The 16,344-nt window shown below is 41.5% G+C and overlaps 1 protein-coding gene across 2 annotated transcripts in view; it reads right to left on the bottom strand.

The window, feature by feature from the left end:
* Positions 1 to 288: 288 nt before the first annotated feature.
* Positions 289 to 16,344, bottom strand: part of lhfpl6 (LHFPL tetraspan subfamily member 6) — a 55,396-nt gene continuing 39,340 nt past the window's right edge. For both annotated transcript variants that reach the window (XM_020464504.2, XM_020464505.2), the window contains exons 3-4: positions 1,399 to 1,497; positions 289 to 1,248 (exon numbers count right to left, since the gene is read on the bottom strand). In XM_020464504.2, the coding sequence (XP_020320093.1) occupies positions 1,130 to 1,248; positions 1,399 to 1,497 (218 nt within the window). In that variant the 3' untranslated portion in view covers positions 289 to 1,129. The remainder of the gene's footprint in view (positions 1,249 to 1,398; positions 1,498 to 16,344) is intronic.

The following is a 16,344-nucleotide window of genomic DNA, read 5'->3' as shown; positions in this document are numbered from 1 at the left end:
TTTGTGGGACTAGTGAAGAGGTGTGTGTTAACCCTTACTAATGATTTATCTCCAGCAGCATCTGTTGAATGGTCCATTCACCTCTCTTCCTGCTGTTCATAGTAAAGCCTAAACTCCCAACAGAGCTCATAACAGCCACTGAATGTTGTTAGAGCTGGCCATCATCAATAAAGACAAACATGACAGATAATTATAACCAGGATTAACCGAGCATATGAATCACCATAATCACCAACATTGCTGTTACAGTTTTAAGAAAGAGTAATAAGCTCATGCCAAGTGATTCAATTCAGATTAAATGGCGCTACAGTGGAACTACAACTTCTCCACTGCTGAACGTTTTATTTGTTAATTAAGACTTCAAAGTAACAATATTTATTTACAATGTATTTACAAAACCAAGTCAAATTAGACATAGTGTTTCATACAAAAAGGTGCGAATATGTTATTATAATACAATAAACGTAATACACAAAAACATACATCATTCATATTTGACAGATGTACATGGTTAGGGACTTCAATAGTCCCTGTTTATAGATATACTGTAAATAGACATGAAAACAGTTAAAAATTATTGCAAGTTACCAGTAAAGGTTTATATATTTAAGGCAACACTAAGCCAACGTGGGGACACATAACATATTCATTAAATACAGGATATAAAATACTCACAATAACAAAGTAACATCAAAAGTAGAGTAATTTCTCTTTACCACAGGATTGTGCCATTACTTCAGTTACGATGAAGAGTTATAGTACAGGGACTGGAACACGACAGACTAGAGGGGGAATAGAGGAGCAACCAAACAAAACATGGAAAATAGAAAAGATGGAAACACATGTTGTTGCTCTTGCTGTCAATGACAACCAAGTATGTAGACTCCCCTCTTTGAAGTGCTCTGCAGAACGATGGAGTGTCTCATTACGTGTGTTGTGTATTGCTTTCTACTGCAGCATCAAATACAGCACAAGGTGGTCTGCTCATTTACTTTTCACTTATGACAGAGTGCATAGCTAGCCTACAGACTCTGTCCCCCTGATATTCTCCCTTGCTCTGAGTCTCAAAAGTTTGGTGATGACAAGTGTTGTTTCAAGTTGTCATCATGGCCGTCCTCCCTTGATGCCATCAGTACGGGTACTGCTTCCGTCTCTTCCCAGCAAAGCAGGCCATCCAGGTACATAACATCATGGCTGCTGCTGCCCCTGCTCCTGTGCAGTAGAACGCCCAGCCAATCTCACAAGAACCTGGATACAGACAGACACAGACAGGAGACACAAACAGTGAATTAAAATCAGAGCTGTGATCAAAGTGAATGACTTGTTTGCTTATCAACATGTGACTTGAATATGATGATGTTGTGTGGATGTGACTGTGTGTAGATGTTTGACCCGTACCAAGCTCAAACTGGTTGGATCTGTTGCTGCATGTCTGTCGGACTTCCTCACTGTCCCAACCTAGAGGGTAGAGTGCACACCCCGACCCAATCAGCAACGCTGTGCAGAGAGAGAGAGAGAGAGAGCATGTGCTAAGCTATGTCATAACAAACCCATCATACAGTGAATAGTGCAGCTTGCATTATTCAAAACCACTTAAGTTAAAAAGATAACACGTTCCACTATGTCACATGATTTCCTGAGATGGCACTTTCATCAAGAGCCAACGAACACTTCCCAACATATTAATGTGGGCAGTGAAGGCAACAGTTTTACTCTAGCATTTAGGATTTGACATCAAATGTGTTATATGAGGAAGCGGTACAGAATGTCACCTTTTATTTGAGGGCATTTTCATACATATCTGTTTTACCATCTACAAATGAATGCATTTTATTTATCTAGTCCCCACATTTGAAGGTGCCATAAGAATTTGGACTAATTCACTTATAGTATTATATTTAGCATTTGGTCCCATATTCTAAGCACGCAATGACTACAGCGTTGGACCAGCGTTGTCCGAGTTATCAGAGGGTTTGACAGGGAGGGCTTTGATTGGCTCATCGCGCTGTAGCGACTCGAGGGGGCTTTGCTTGGCTCATCACGCTTCAGCGACTCCTTGTGGTAGGCCAGTTGCCTGCAAGCTGACTTCAAGCTGACTTGAACAGTGTTTCCTCTGACATATTGGTGCAGCTGGCTTCCGGTGTTAAGCGAGCTGGTGTGCAGTGCGGCTTGGCAGGTCATGTTTCAGAGGACGCATGACTCGACTTTCACCTCTCTCAAGCTTGATTGGGGAGTTGCAGCAATGAGACAAGATCGTAATTGGATATTACAAAATTGGGGAGAAAAAGAGGGTAAAAAAATAATGTAGTGTCATTTTGGAATTTACTATAGACGCAACAATACGTTTTGATTGGCCAATGCATCTTAACTATAGTGAGTTTTTCCCCTTCCTCTTTTTCCGTCAATACTCCATTTTCTTGAACAAAATTTGACACCTCAGCTGAGAACTTCATTCCCTAAATGGTCAGCCGATGGCACCACGTCCGTTTGCTAGTTTTCTTTCAAAAAGGGGGTTCGAAATATTAGCACTATGCCATAAGCGAGACCTCAGGAGACATTTAAGAAATTACACTCGAATCACGGGAAAGGATAAAATATCAGAAGTGCCTTCCGTTTGAATACCAGAGAAAGTTGTTGTTGATGTAATTAAAACAAATATTTTCTCTGCTGTCTTTCCATAAAAAATATATATAAAAGCTTAATTAAATGGGGAAAGGCAAATGCTAATAATTATATTTTGCTGGAGGAGAAACAGAAAAGATAGACACAATTAGGTTTATAGATCATACAGTCTCAGTTAACGTGAGAATGTAGAATGTCTTGATTGTCTATGTTGAGGAATGTGACGTTGTTCTCTTGTCTAGACTAATTGGCACTGTTAGCAACCAGTAGCTAGTGGCACAAGTTATGAGCTAACTAGCTAACTACATAATGTTATATTCTGACATCATTGACGCTAAATATATTTTGTTAAATTGTTAGCAATATTCACAATTGAATTCAAATCAGAATGCTTCAATTTAATATGTTTCTGTTAGCTTATGTTGTAGCTAGGTAGCTAGCTAGCTAACTGTTGTTAGCTAGAAGGCTCCAGAGTTGAATGACCCTTCTCAGCGACCAACAACTAGCTCGTAACATTATAGCCACAGCTACCTCTCCGACCGGTGATGGCCACAGAGGAGGAATGCCTCTGCTGTCAGGAGTGTGTACAAGGGCAGGGACTGCTAACAGGAGGAGCGTGCATGCCTCCTCGCCCACCCCAGCATTGGACCCCACACTGAAAGAGGCATACTTTCCACCTTCCACATGCTGAAGAGGAACTGTAGTGAGCAGCCCAGACCAGAGGGAGCGTGAGGACAGATGTCCAAGTTCCTTTGCTGCGCATAAGTTAGCTAATGTTAACTAGAACCAGTCTAGCTAACTAGCATTAGTAACTTATCACTCCCTGATCAGTTTCATCTGTCTTTGTGATTGTTTCCACTCCCCTCCAGGTGTCGCCCATCTTCCCCATTATCCCTTATGTATTTATACCTGTGTTCTCTGTTTGTCTGTTGCCAGTTCATTTTGTTCCTCAAACCTACCAGCATTTCCCCCCTTGCTCCTGCCTTGTCTATTTTCCTGTTTTTGTCCTTTCTGCCTGCCCTAACCCTGAGCCTGCCCTAACCCTGAGCCTGCCTGCTGTCCTGTACCTTTGCCCTCTACTCTGGATTACCGACCTCTGCCTGCCCTGACCCTGCCTGCCATCTGTTACCATTGCCCCACTACTCTGGATTACCGACCTCTGCCCTGACCTGAGCCTGCCTGCCATCCTGTATGTTTGCCTGCCTGTGTTCGAATGAATACACTTTTGTTACTTTGACATTGTCTGTACCTGGGTCTTACCTTCAAACGTGATAGTAACTAGCTGGCAGTAGCCAGCTAACTAGCCACGGTAGCTAGCTAGACTGGTTCTACCTAGCTAGCTGACTTGCATCACCAGGTCACGTTAACGTTACATTAATTCATTTCCATACGATTAGCTAGCTACATTGTGAAAAAGTAATGAAACAATTTAGCTAGCTACCAAACAAACTTTCCCATACTGATGTGCTCACCTTTCTGAAAAGCCCATGGTTTTGTATAAAGACATGTTCATTCAACGTTTTGGGTGGAGGATGTAGCATTACTGGAAGGAATGTCACTTTTTATTTTCACCCATTCAAACCTACCCATTCATTTTAGAAAATCCCCCAGCCCCACATATTACAACTATCAATGGCAATGATGGTATCGTGAGAGACAGTATCTGTTACCATGTGAGTGACATGAATGTCTTGCTATCTATGGTGCCTGACAGATATTTGTTTAATTCTTTGTAGACAATTGTGCCTGCCTACTAGTGCCTGGAGTGGGCCATGCGAGTATAGCGGCTGGGGCCAGACAACTTAAGTGGTGCTGTTTTGTCAGCTGCACCAGGAGCAAATTCCCCTCTCCTGGTGGGCACTACGTGGGGTTCCTGGAGGTTGAGGAGTCGCAAGATATATAATATATTAAATGTTTAATTAAACAAAAGTATAAAAACAGGCCAACTGCACGTCCTTGTCATTATTCGATTCTGAATGGACACAGGTAGAGGACAAGAGAAACCAAGTTGAATCTGTCTAACAGGACCTCAAACAGGTACATTTAAGTTCTTGGCCCCTACGAAGACCATGTAATTACCCAATTGACAGTTACAACCAATACGATCAGACCCTTTTTTCCAATTTTTGCCTAAAATGACACCCAAATCTAACTGCCTGTAGCTCAGGACCTGAAGCAAGGATATGCATATTATTGATACCATTTGAAAGGAAACACTTTGAAGTTTGTGGAAATGTGAAATTAATGTAGGAGAATATAACACATTAGATCTGGTAACATATAATACAAAGAAATAAACATGCCTTTTCTGTTTTTAACATTTTTTATCATCTTTGAAATTGAAAGAGAAAGGCCATAATATACAGGATCAATATCATGCCAAATGTATTTGCAAATGTAAATCACCAATCCACAAATATAAATCACTTTCCACAAATTTAAATCACTAATCCACAAATGTAAATCACTTTCCACAAATGTAAATCATTTCCCACAAATGTAAATCGCCATCCACAAATGCAGTTCACTATCCACAAACACATTTTGATTTGAATTTGTAAATCGAGGGCCTTAAGTAAAATGACTGCCATAAAGATGTGCACATAGGAGAGATATGCGCAAACATGACAGATATGGCAAACCTGCAACTCCATATTTGGAAGAGTTTAGGTCACCAGACTTTTGTCAGGGATTCGACGACAAGAAAAAGAGGAAGTTATCATACGTAAAAAAAGGTTCTCATGGTAGAAAGCGATTTGTAGTCGTAGAAAACAGTTGTCACGCGTAGAAAAAAGTTATCATGCATAGAAAGCGATTTGTGGTCGTAGAAAAGTTGATCCCATTGATGCTGTTGACCAGGATCACTGGTTGGTGCAGAAAAAAGAGGGTGAGTGTAACCGGTGTGAAATAGCTAGTTAGTTAGCGGTGCGCGCTAATAGCGTTTCAATGAAGTAGGTGTTTTCCTTGCTCTGCAAGGGCTGTGGATTCTGTTGCACAATGGGTAACGATGCTTTGAGGGTGACTTGTCTGTGTGTAGAGGGTCCCTGGTTCAAGCCCAGGTTGGGGCAAGGAGAGAGACTGAAGCAATACTGTTACAAAGTCTGAACCCATGTCCTACACCTCCCCTCTACCTTTTGCATGCCTCTCCTGGGCAAATGGTTAGAGGCCTCAGGAATACTTATGTCTCCTTAATGCTCATTTTCTGTGCAACATGAGACAGCGGATGGATTATAATCACTTACAATGTATGATTTATCCTTCACATTTAGTGGTGCTATCACACTGGCCAGCTAATTCAACTATTTGGGTGATGAACGGGTGTACACCGCAATAGTGTTGCAAATATAGAGTAATCTAGGGCTAGGGTTTTGATTATTTATGTTGGACATAGTATGGGTACATATATGGTTAACATATTATGGTTACAATACTATAATTTATGCAGCCTTGAAAAGCAGGCATCAAAATGGCCGAACGAGAGGCTACCAGCAGTAGCTAATGCTATCCATGAACATTTCTAAATATATTTTCACAATACTTATTATAATGCAAAACCATTAAAATTGTAATCTACAAAAATATTCTCTGAATAAATTGTGCATTCATTTTAATATAATCATATTTTCAAAATAGCCCGTCCACTGCATGTTTAAATGTGAACGTTTTTTTTTAACCTACATAGTCTACATAGCTAACGTTAGGTTATGCTAGCTATTTAAAACCTTATAGAGCAGATAATCTATCTATATAATAAGTTGTGACATTATAACATCACTAGCTAGTATCTCAAATGATTGTAATTTACCTGGCTTGAAAATACGTTTGTGGTGATGTTGTGGATCCACTTTATACTTGCCAGCTTCTGGCTGAGTTTTCCACAGCAGTTTTCTCTAAAACTATCGCGAGCAAGTAGTTAGTCGAAGAAGAAGAGTGAATGAAGCTGCTATAGAGAGCAGCCCCCTCTGGTGGCCTAAACAAGCACAACGCGATTGAGATGTCAACCCGTAGGCTCTGCTGCCCGGTCTTTCTTGCCAAGTAAAATATTTCACTTTGCGGTCTGTTTTAACGCACAGTTAAAAACGGGGACATTTCCGGGGACAGCTCCAGCCGAGGACAGGCCACCAAAAACGGGGACAGTCCCCGGAAACGGGGACATCTGGTCACCCTAATGTACTCTTCCTTGGCAAATAAAGGTGTGGTTCAGGTATGAATCTCTGTGAGACATTCTTTTTCAGTCATATCCAATACCAGGTGTATCAAACTCCATTATTTAATTAAGAACTAATTCTAATTTACAAGAACAGCCTACTCCTTCCTCCCCATTGGGGGATTGAACCCCTGTCTCCTGCGTGCCTGCAATATGGAAGACCGTCAAATCGGAGGGCATGCTGTCCGGTCCTCTGGCAGTCTCTATGGGGGTGCCACAGGATTCAATCCTCGGGCCGACTCTTTTCTCTGTATATATCAATGATGTTGCTCTTGCTGCGGGCGATTCCCTGATCCACCTCTACGCAGACGACACCATTCTATATACTTCTGGCCCGTCCTTGGACACTGTGCTATCTAACCTCCAAACGAGCTTCAATGCCATACAACACTCCTTCCGTGGCCTCCAACTGCTGTTAAACGCTAGTAAAACCAAATGCATGCTTTTCAACCGTTCGCTGCCTGCACCCGCACGCCTGACCAGCATCACCACCCTGGATGGTTCCGACCTTGAATATGTGGACATCTATAAGTACCTAGGTGTCTGGCTAGACTGTAAACTCTCCTTCCAGACTGATATCAAACATCTCCAATTGAAAATCAAATCAAGAATCGGCTTTCTATTCCGCAACAAAGCCTCCTTCACTCACGCCGCCAAACTTACTCTAGTAAAACTGACTATCCTACCGATCCTCAACTTCGGCGATGTCATCTACAAAATTGCTTCCAAAACTCTACTCAGCAAACTGGATGCAGTTTATCACAGTGCCATCCGTTTTGTCACTAAAGCACCTTATACCACCCACCACTGTGACTTGTATGCTCTAGTCGGCTGGCCCTCGCTACATATTCGTCGCCAGACCCACTGGCTCCAGGTCATCTACAAGTCCATGCTAGGTAAAGCTCCGCCTTATCTCAGTTCACTGGTCACGATGGCAACACCCATCCGTAGCACGCGCTCCAGCAGGTGTATCTCACTGATCATCCCTAAAGGTAACACCTCATTTGGCCGCCTTTCGTTCCAGTTCTCTGCTGCCTGTGACTGGAACGAATTGCAAAAATCGCTGAAGTTGGAGACTTTTATCTCCCTCACCAACTTCAAACATCTGCTATCTGAGCAGTTAACCGATCGCTGCAGCTGTACATAGTCTATCGGTAAATAGCCCACCCATTTTTACCTACCTCATCCCCATACTGTTTTTATTTATTTACTTTTCTGCTCTTTTGCACACCAATATCTCTACCTGTACATGACCATCTGATCATTTATCACTCCAGTGTTATTAATCTGCAAAATTGTAATTATTCGCCTACCTCCTCATGCCTTTTGCACACAATGTATATAGACTCCCCTTTTATTTTTCTCTACTGTGTTATTGACTTGTTAATTGTTTACTCCATGTGTAACTCTGTGTTGTCTGTTCACACTGCTATGCTTTATCTTGGCCAGGTCGCAGTTGCAAATGAGAACTTGTTCTCAACTAGCCTACCTGGTTAAATAAAGGTGAGAAAAAAAAATGCTTCTCAAAGATGCCCTCTGGTGGTCAAACTAGCAATAACAAAACAAAATGTCTGACAAATAGATAACGTGCCACAGAATGCTGCAGCAGCCCACAAGGTGTGCCGAAACATTTAGAGGATCCACTGTATGACTTTCTGTGTGACACAGTCCCTTCAGAAAGTACACTCTTGACTTTTTCAACATTTTGTTGTGATTTAGTCATTCTTGTCAACAATCTACACAAAAAAAGTTATGTCAAAGTGGAAGAGAAACTCTAACATTTGTAAAACATTCATGAAAAATAAAACATCTCTTGATTACTTAAGTATTCAACCCCCTGAGTTAATACACGTTAGACTCACCTTTGGTAGTGATTACAGTGGTAAGTCTTTCTGAGTAAGTCTGTAAGAGCTTTGCACACCTGGATTGTATAATAATTGCCAAATTGGTTGTTGATCATTGCTAGACAGACATTTAAGTCTTGCCATAGTTTTCAAAGCAGATTTAATTCATTCACAGACTTGGTAAGGAACTCCAGTGTAGATATGGCCTTGTGTTTTAGGTTATTGTACTGTTGAAAGGTGAAATCATCTCCCAGTGTCTAGTGGAAAGCATTTAGGATTTTGCCTGTGCTTAGCTCCATTCCAATTATTTTTTATCCTGGAAAACTACTCAGTCCTTAACGATTACAAGCATACCCATAACATGATGCAGCCATCCCAATGCTTGAAAATTGTGTGAGTTGTACTCAGTAATGTGTTGTATTAGGTTTTGCTCTACACATAACACTTTGTATTCAGGACAAAATGTTAATTCTTTGCCACATTGTATGCAGTATTACTTTTGTGCCTTGTTGCCAACCAGATGCATGTTTTGGAATATTTTTGTTCTGTACAAGCTTCTTACTTTTCACTCTCTCAATTAGGTTATTATTTTGAAATAACTACAATCTTGTTGATCCATCCTCAGTTTTCTCCTATCACAGTTGTTGAACTCTGTAACTGTTTTAAAGTCACCATCGGCCTCATGGTGAAATCCATGAGCGGTTTTCTTCCCCTCTGGCAACTGAGTTAGGAAGGACACCTGTATCTTTGTAGTGACTGGATTTATTGATACACTATCCAAAATGTAATTAATAACTTCACCATGCTCAAAGGGATATTCAATATCTTTTTTTTTTTTAACCATCTACAAATAGGTGTCCTTCTTTGCGAGGCATCGGAAAACGTCCCTGGTCTTTGTGGTTGAATCTATGTTTGAAATTCACTGCTCAACTTTACAGATAACTGTATGTGTGAGGTACAGAAATGAGGTAGTTATTCGAAAATTATGTCAAGCACTATTATTGCACACAGTCAGTCCATGCTACTTATGTGACTTGTTACGCAAATTGTTACTCCTGAACGTATTTAGGCTTGCCATAACAAAGCTGTTGACTACTTATTGACACAAGACATTTCAGCTTTTCGTTTTTAAATAATTTGTTTAAAATCCTAAAAAATAATTCCAATATGGTGTGTGGTGTGCCATGGTATGGCCAGTGAAAAAATAAATCTCAATTTAATCCATTTTAAATTCAGGCTGTAACACAACAAAATGTGGAAATAAGTCCAGGGATGTGGATACTTTCTGAAGGCACTGAACTGTGCATGATCCTGCCAGCTGTAGCTTATTGCTTTACCACATGAAAGGTGTCAGGATTGTTTTTGTGAAATGCTATAGCTACTTCACCACGGTATCTTACTTTATGTGCAGTAAATGTCCCTCTAACTGACTGTGTATTTTTTTAACAGTGATGGTAGTAGCTAAACCAGACTGAAAGTGTTGATTTGGAGGTGTGATGTTGTGAGGATGTGGGTGAGATGATAGTGGAGGCCCAAGCAACTGGAGCATGTGGCAGGAGGACTTGGGCCTGTGTCCCAAATAGCACCCTATTCCTCATGTAGTGCACTACTTTTGATCAGGGCCCGTAGTACTCTGGCTTAAAACTATTGTACCCGATAGAGAATAGGGTGCCATTTGGGAGGCACACAGACACTGGGGTCTGGGTTTATAGCCTGGAGTCAAACACAGAAACACCACAGATAGTCTGCATGGTGATATGCTGTTTGTCTTTGACTGTCTGTCTGTTACTTTCGGGAGGTTGTAAGAAGTTACAGATGAAAGCATGAATGCAGTGCCACCAGTAGTAGGCTATATCTAACAAACATATAGTCATGGGAATGGCTTTTATTCAGAATATTCTGAAACCCTGACCTGAAAAGAAGAAGAATTTATGTTTTACTCTTATTGAAAAGCAAATTCATTGGGAGCTTAGGGAGAGGTATTTTATTTAAGAGCCCTCTGAAGAACTTTTCGAATATAACTCAGCCAGCTGACACAAGTTGAAACCACTCACATGCATAGATAGATACATTGCAATGTCTTGTATTCAAATCATCCTCTTAGTTTGCTGCCACCCCCGGCCCACTATATCATTGTCTTTCTCTAAGCCCCTTTTGTCTGTATGCATCAAATCCTTTCTATAGACATTCCACACATGCCTAAGTGTCTCCCTCCATTTCTTATGAATACAACCCCAGAAAATCCAGTATGTAATTTTATACTCTTTACAATTGAATCTCAAATCATTCAAGGCATTTTCATCTGGGTTAAAAGGCTTTGTGAAATGTCCACAGGAAGTATATGAGAGCAGGAGAGAGTAGTAGGAGAGAAATGCCTGTCTGGGAATAAACCACAGCCTGAACATGACCTATAGGTCATTATGCCCTGAGGGATGCCATAAAGGAACAAGGTGATACAATAGAGAGGTAGGGTGAACGTCATCAGATAATACAGATAACAAAACCAAAGTGGGAAAAACAAAGAGGGCGAAAAAAGAACAAAATAGAACAGATAACAATCACAGAATATTAAAAGGGACACTTCATTATTTTAATTAATCAAACATTTTCTTAGGACCTTTTCTTATCTTTTGGACTACAAAACATAGAAAACGTAAGTTTTTACTTATGTAGACACTGGTATAGTGCTTGAGATGATAGGAAGTTAAAAAGTGGTGGTGTCCCTTTAAATGGTTTCTGCATAGTGTGAAGGATTAGGGAAATGTGAGTCACGTCTAATTAACATTATACTGACTTTTGAGTGATTTGGTAAACATTTATCTACAGCACCCTACTAATCAGCACCCTACTCCTTTTAGTGGAGTCATTAATAGTCTTGCCTTGTTAAATAAAAAGTGTGTGGGGGGGGGGAGTATTGGAAGGAGAACTGCCTGATGACCCACTAGAACAGCTGCCCTCTCTGCAGTGAGTGTATTCAAACGTCGAGCCGTTTTTGTGTCCCAGAGAGAGTTCCTACCGACAGCTCTCTGATCTCACTACAGAACAGGTGGCATGCTGTCGGGCAGCCCTCTGTCGGAGTCGCTCGACAGCACAACCAAACCTTAAAACTGTTCACTGAACTTGACGTCTCTACAGAAACAGGTGGTGCACCGCACCGTTAAGAGGCTCTGCTGTCGAAGACTAGCTTGACAGGACCTTAAAAACGGTTCAATCAACACAAGAGCCCCAAACAACACCGAGACAGCTGGAATGACAACTGTGTGACGTTTAAAACACTACCGTAGACCACCGACTCCACCTGATACTTGAAGAGTATTCCGCACAAGACCTTCAGGTCATCACTAGAGAATCCCGTCTCTCAATACTTTAAAGAAACCATGCAGGCCATTTCTGTGTGAATGCTAGGACTATGTACTTTCAATCAATCTGTCACATTTATTTATAAAGCCCTTTTTACATTAGAATATGTCACAAAGTGCTATACAGAAACTCAGCCTAAAACCCCAAACAGCAAGTACACGTAAAATCAAATCTAATGTTATGTCACATGCGTCGAATACAAGTGAAATGTGAAATGTTTACTAGCAAGCCCTTAACTAACAATGCAGTAGTTAAGCCTAGGGCTGAATACTGCCCCCTTTGGAGGAAGTGCGTGCCCATAGTAAACTGAATTTTTTTTTCCCCCAAAATTGCTAATATATGCATATAATAATTATTTTTGAATAGAAAACACTCTAAAGTTTCTAAAACCGTTTAAATTATGTCTGTATGTAAAGTAGAACTCCCAGGGCAGCCTTTCTTCCAAACACCCTGTTGTCAACAGAAAAGTTGGGACAACTTTGACGTCATCGCCCCCACCCTTCCCAACCAGCTACGGATCCAGGAACAGTTTCTATGTGTTCAGCGCGATGTCTGCTTTCAAATGATCCTTGTGAGAATCTCGCGCGCCCCCGTCCTTTGGCGGGCTAAAACATTCGGGTCACGCGAAAATACATGCACTCTATTGCGCGCGTCGGTCTCTTTTTCCATGAAACACCAATTGACGTCGGTTTGTCTGTTGGCGCTGATCTTTGTTTTACATGATTAAAACATCCTAAAGCTCGATTCTGCACTTAGTTTGACCAGTTTAGTCGACATATAATATGTAATTTTTAAGTTTTGATGCGCAAGAGTGCGGGACCAGAAGTCATTTTGGGTGCATTTCAGCTGAAGCTGTTGGCATATGCTAATACAGAGACACACAACTTGAAACCAAACGATGTATTGGGTAAGTATAACTCCTTCCACGTCTTCTGATCGAAGAACATCAAAGGTAAGGGAATATTTATGTGGTTAATTTTGGGTTTCTGTGCTCTCCAAACGTAGAGTAGACATACTGCTAATATCTGAGCGCCGCCTCATATTATAGCCTAGTGAACGAATTCTGTAACGTTAAAAATAAATGTAACACAGCGGTTGCATTAAGAAGAAGTGTATCTTTGTAACTATATGTAGAACATGTATATTTAGTCATGTGTATTGCTTGTTATCTGACGTTATCTGTCGGAGCTATCATCATTTCTCCGGACATTTGAGTAGCATTTTTCGAAAATGTCGTCATTGTAAACAGAGATTTATGAATATAAATAGCATATTATTGGAAGAAAAAAATGTACTGTGTAACATGTCCTATTACTGTCATCTGATGAAGATTTTCAAAAGGTTAGTGAATGATTTATTTTTTAATCCTGCTTTTATCATTTTATATTTTCTGGGACAAAATGGCCGCCTCTTGTCTTTTGTTTCGGTGGTGGTCTAATATAAATGTGTGGTGTGTTTTCGCCGTAAAACATTTTAGAAATCTGACTTGCTGGGTAGATGAACAAGGTGTTTATCTTTCATTTGAGCTATTGGACTTGTATAGGTGTGGAGGTTAATATTTTCGCATTTTGCGTTATGGTAATGAGCTGAGCCTGTAGTCACGATCCCGGATCCGGGATGGGTAGTATCAAGATTAAGAAATATATTTATTTAAATATTTACTAAATAAACTAAAGTCAAAAAGTAACACAAGAAATGTTCATAACAATAACGAGGCTATATGCAGGGGGTTACGGTACTGAGACAATGTGCGGGGGTACAGGTTAATCAAGGTCATTTGTAAAGTGACTATCCATAGATAATAAACAGCGAGTGGGGGGAGGGTGTCGATGTAAATAGTCCGGGTGGCCATTTTATTAGATTAGTTGTTCAGCAGTCTCATGGCTTGGGGGTAGAAGCTGTTAAGGAGCCTTTTGGTCCTAGACTTGGGGTTCCGGTACCACTTGCCATACGGTAGCAGAGAGAACAGTCTATGACTTGGGTGACGGGAGTCTGACAATTGTTTGGGCCTTCCTCTGAAGGTCCTGGATGTCAGGAAGCTTGGCCCCAGTGATGTACTGGGCCGTATGCACTACCCTCTGTAGCGCCTTATGGTCAGATGCCGAGCAGTTGCCATACCATAGGGTAATGCAACCTGTCAGGATGCTCTCGATGGTGCAGCTGTAGAACTTTTTGAGGATCTGGGGATCCATACCAAATCCTTTCAGTCTCCTCTTCACAACTGTCTTGGTGTGTTTGGACCATGATAGTTTGTTGGGATATGATAAGGAACTTGAAACTCTTGACCCGCTCCACGGGTCATGGTCCGGGGGCCAAACACGCCCGTCAATGTTAATGGGGGCCTGTTTGGCTCTCCTTTTCACAATCACAATCAGTTCACATTCAGCTCCTTTGTCTTACTCACATGTAGAAGCATCTTTCACACCGCCCTCCTCTCGTTAAAACTCACCAAAACAGGCCTACTCCACTCACAAGACTAATTGTATGTATAGTATGCAGTGAGCAATGCAGAGTGGGGAAAGATCATTATTTTTTACTCAATACAGCTGTACACTGTACAGCTTGAACTATTAACAACTTGACACAAGCTAACTTTTTCACCATATAACAAGATAATATTTTCACCCAGCATGAACTCTGACTCAACTTTCTACATTCTTCTTTAGCCCTCTCAAAGATAAGGGAATGATACAGTGTTTGCATTAAGCACAGCAATGTGAATGATAATAACAAACCAAGGATATGCCTTTGAGAGCATGTGGGGGAGAACAATGATAATGATGATAATTTATCCCTCTAAATTAGCTAGAGGGATAAGGATTATAATAGTTGGGCTAACTTACCGTGATTATGGTAAGACTTTTCCATCCTCAGTGTCTGACACATTTCAGCTTTGCTACATCGCTGCAAAAGTAATTTCCCACAACCAATCTATCGTTGTCTGATTCATTTTTGAAGACTTCATCTTTGAAGACTTTCTAAAAATACTAATTAAAGGTCAATTGTCATTGTCTATTGGCATTGCCTGCAGCAACGAGTGTATTATAGTGTTTCCCACAACCTTCTTTTCACTCTAGGAGAAGAGTCCATGGGGAGACATGGAATGAGGATGGGCCAAGGGCTGGAATGTAGGGAAGGAAAACACAACCCCCACAATTCTGTCTGGGGAAAAATAATTTAGCTGAACATCAAAAGCAAAATGGATTCTAAACTCAGCAAAAAAAGAAACTGCCCTGTCTTTCAAAGATAATTCGTAAAAATCCAAATAACTTCACAGAAATTCATTGTAAAGGATTAAAACATTGTTTCCCATGCTTGTTCAATGAACCATAAACAATTAATGAACATGTACCTGTGGCACGGTCGTTAAGACACTAACAGCTTACAGACGGTAGGCAATTAAGGTTACAGTTATGAAACGTAGGACACTACAGACACCTTTCTACTGACTCTGAAAAACACCAAAAGAAAGATGCCCAGGGTCCCTGCTCATCTGCGTGAATGTGCCTTGGGAATGCAGATGTGGCCGGGGCAATAAATTGCAATGTCCGTACTGTGAGATGCCTAAGACAGAGCTACAGGGAGACAGGAGGGACAGCTGATCGTCCTCGCAGTGACAGACCATGTGTAACAAAACCTGCACAGGATCAGGACATCCGAACATCACACCTGCGGGACAGGTAGTGGATGGCAACAACAACTGCCCGAGTTACACCAGGAACGCACAATCCCTCCATCAGTGCTCAGACTGTCTGCAATAGGCTGAGAGAGGCTGGACTGTTGTAAGGCAGGTCCTCACCAGACATCACTGGCAACAACGTCGCCTATGGGCAAAAACCCAGACAGGACCTTCAAACCAGACAGGACTTGCTGGACCAGACAGGACTGGCAAAAAGTGCTCTTCACTGACGAGTCATGGTTTTGTCTCAACAGGGGTGATGGTCGGATTCGCGTTTATCGTCGAAGGAATGAGCGTTACACCGAGGCCTGTACTCTGGAGCAGAATCGATTTGGTGGTGGAGGGTCCGTCATGATCTGGGGCGGTGTGTCACAGCATCATCGGACTGAGCTTGTTGTCATTGCAGGCAATCTCAACGCTGTTCATACAGGCAAGACATCCTCCTCCCTCATGTGGTACCCTTCCTGCAGGCTCATCCTGACATGACCCTCCAGAATGACAATGCCACCATCCATACTGTTCGTTCTGTGTGTGATTTCCTGTAAGACAGGATTGTCAGTGTTCTGCCATGGCCAGGGAAGAGCCCGGATCTCAATCCCATTGAACACGTCTGGGACCTGTTGGATCGGAGG

The sequence above is a fragment of the Oncorhynchus kisutch genome, linkage group LG28, assembly GCF_002021735.2.
Source record: "Oncorhynchus kisutch isolate 150728-3 linkage group LG28, Okis_V2, whole genome shotgun sequence".
NCBI lineage: Eukaryota > Metazoa > Chordata > Actinopteri > Salmoniformes > Salmonidae > Oncorhynchus > Oncorhynchus kisutch.
The sequence above is the reverse complement of the archived record's forward strand: the minus strand, read 5'-3'. Positions and strand labels throughout refer to the sequence as shown.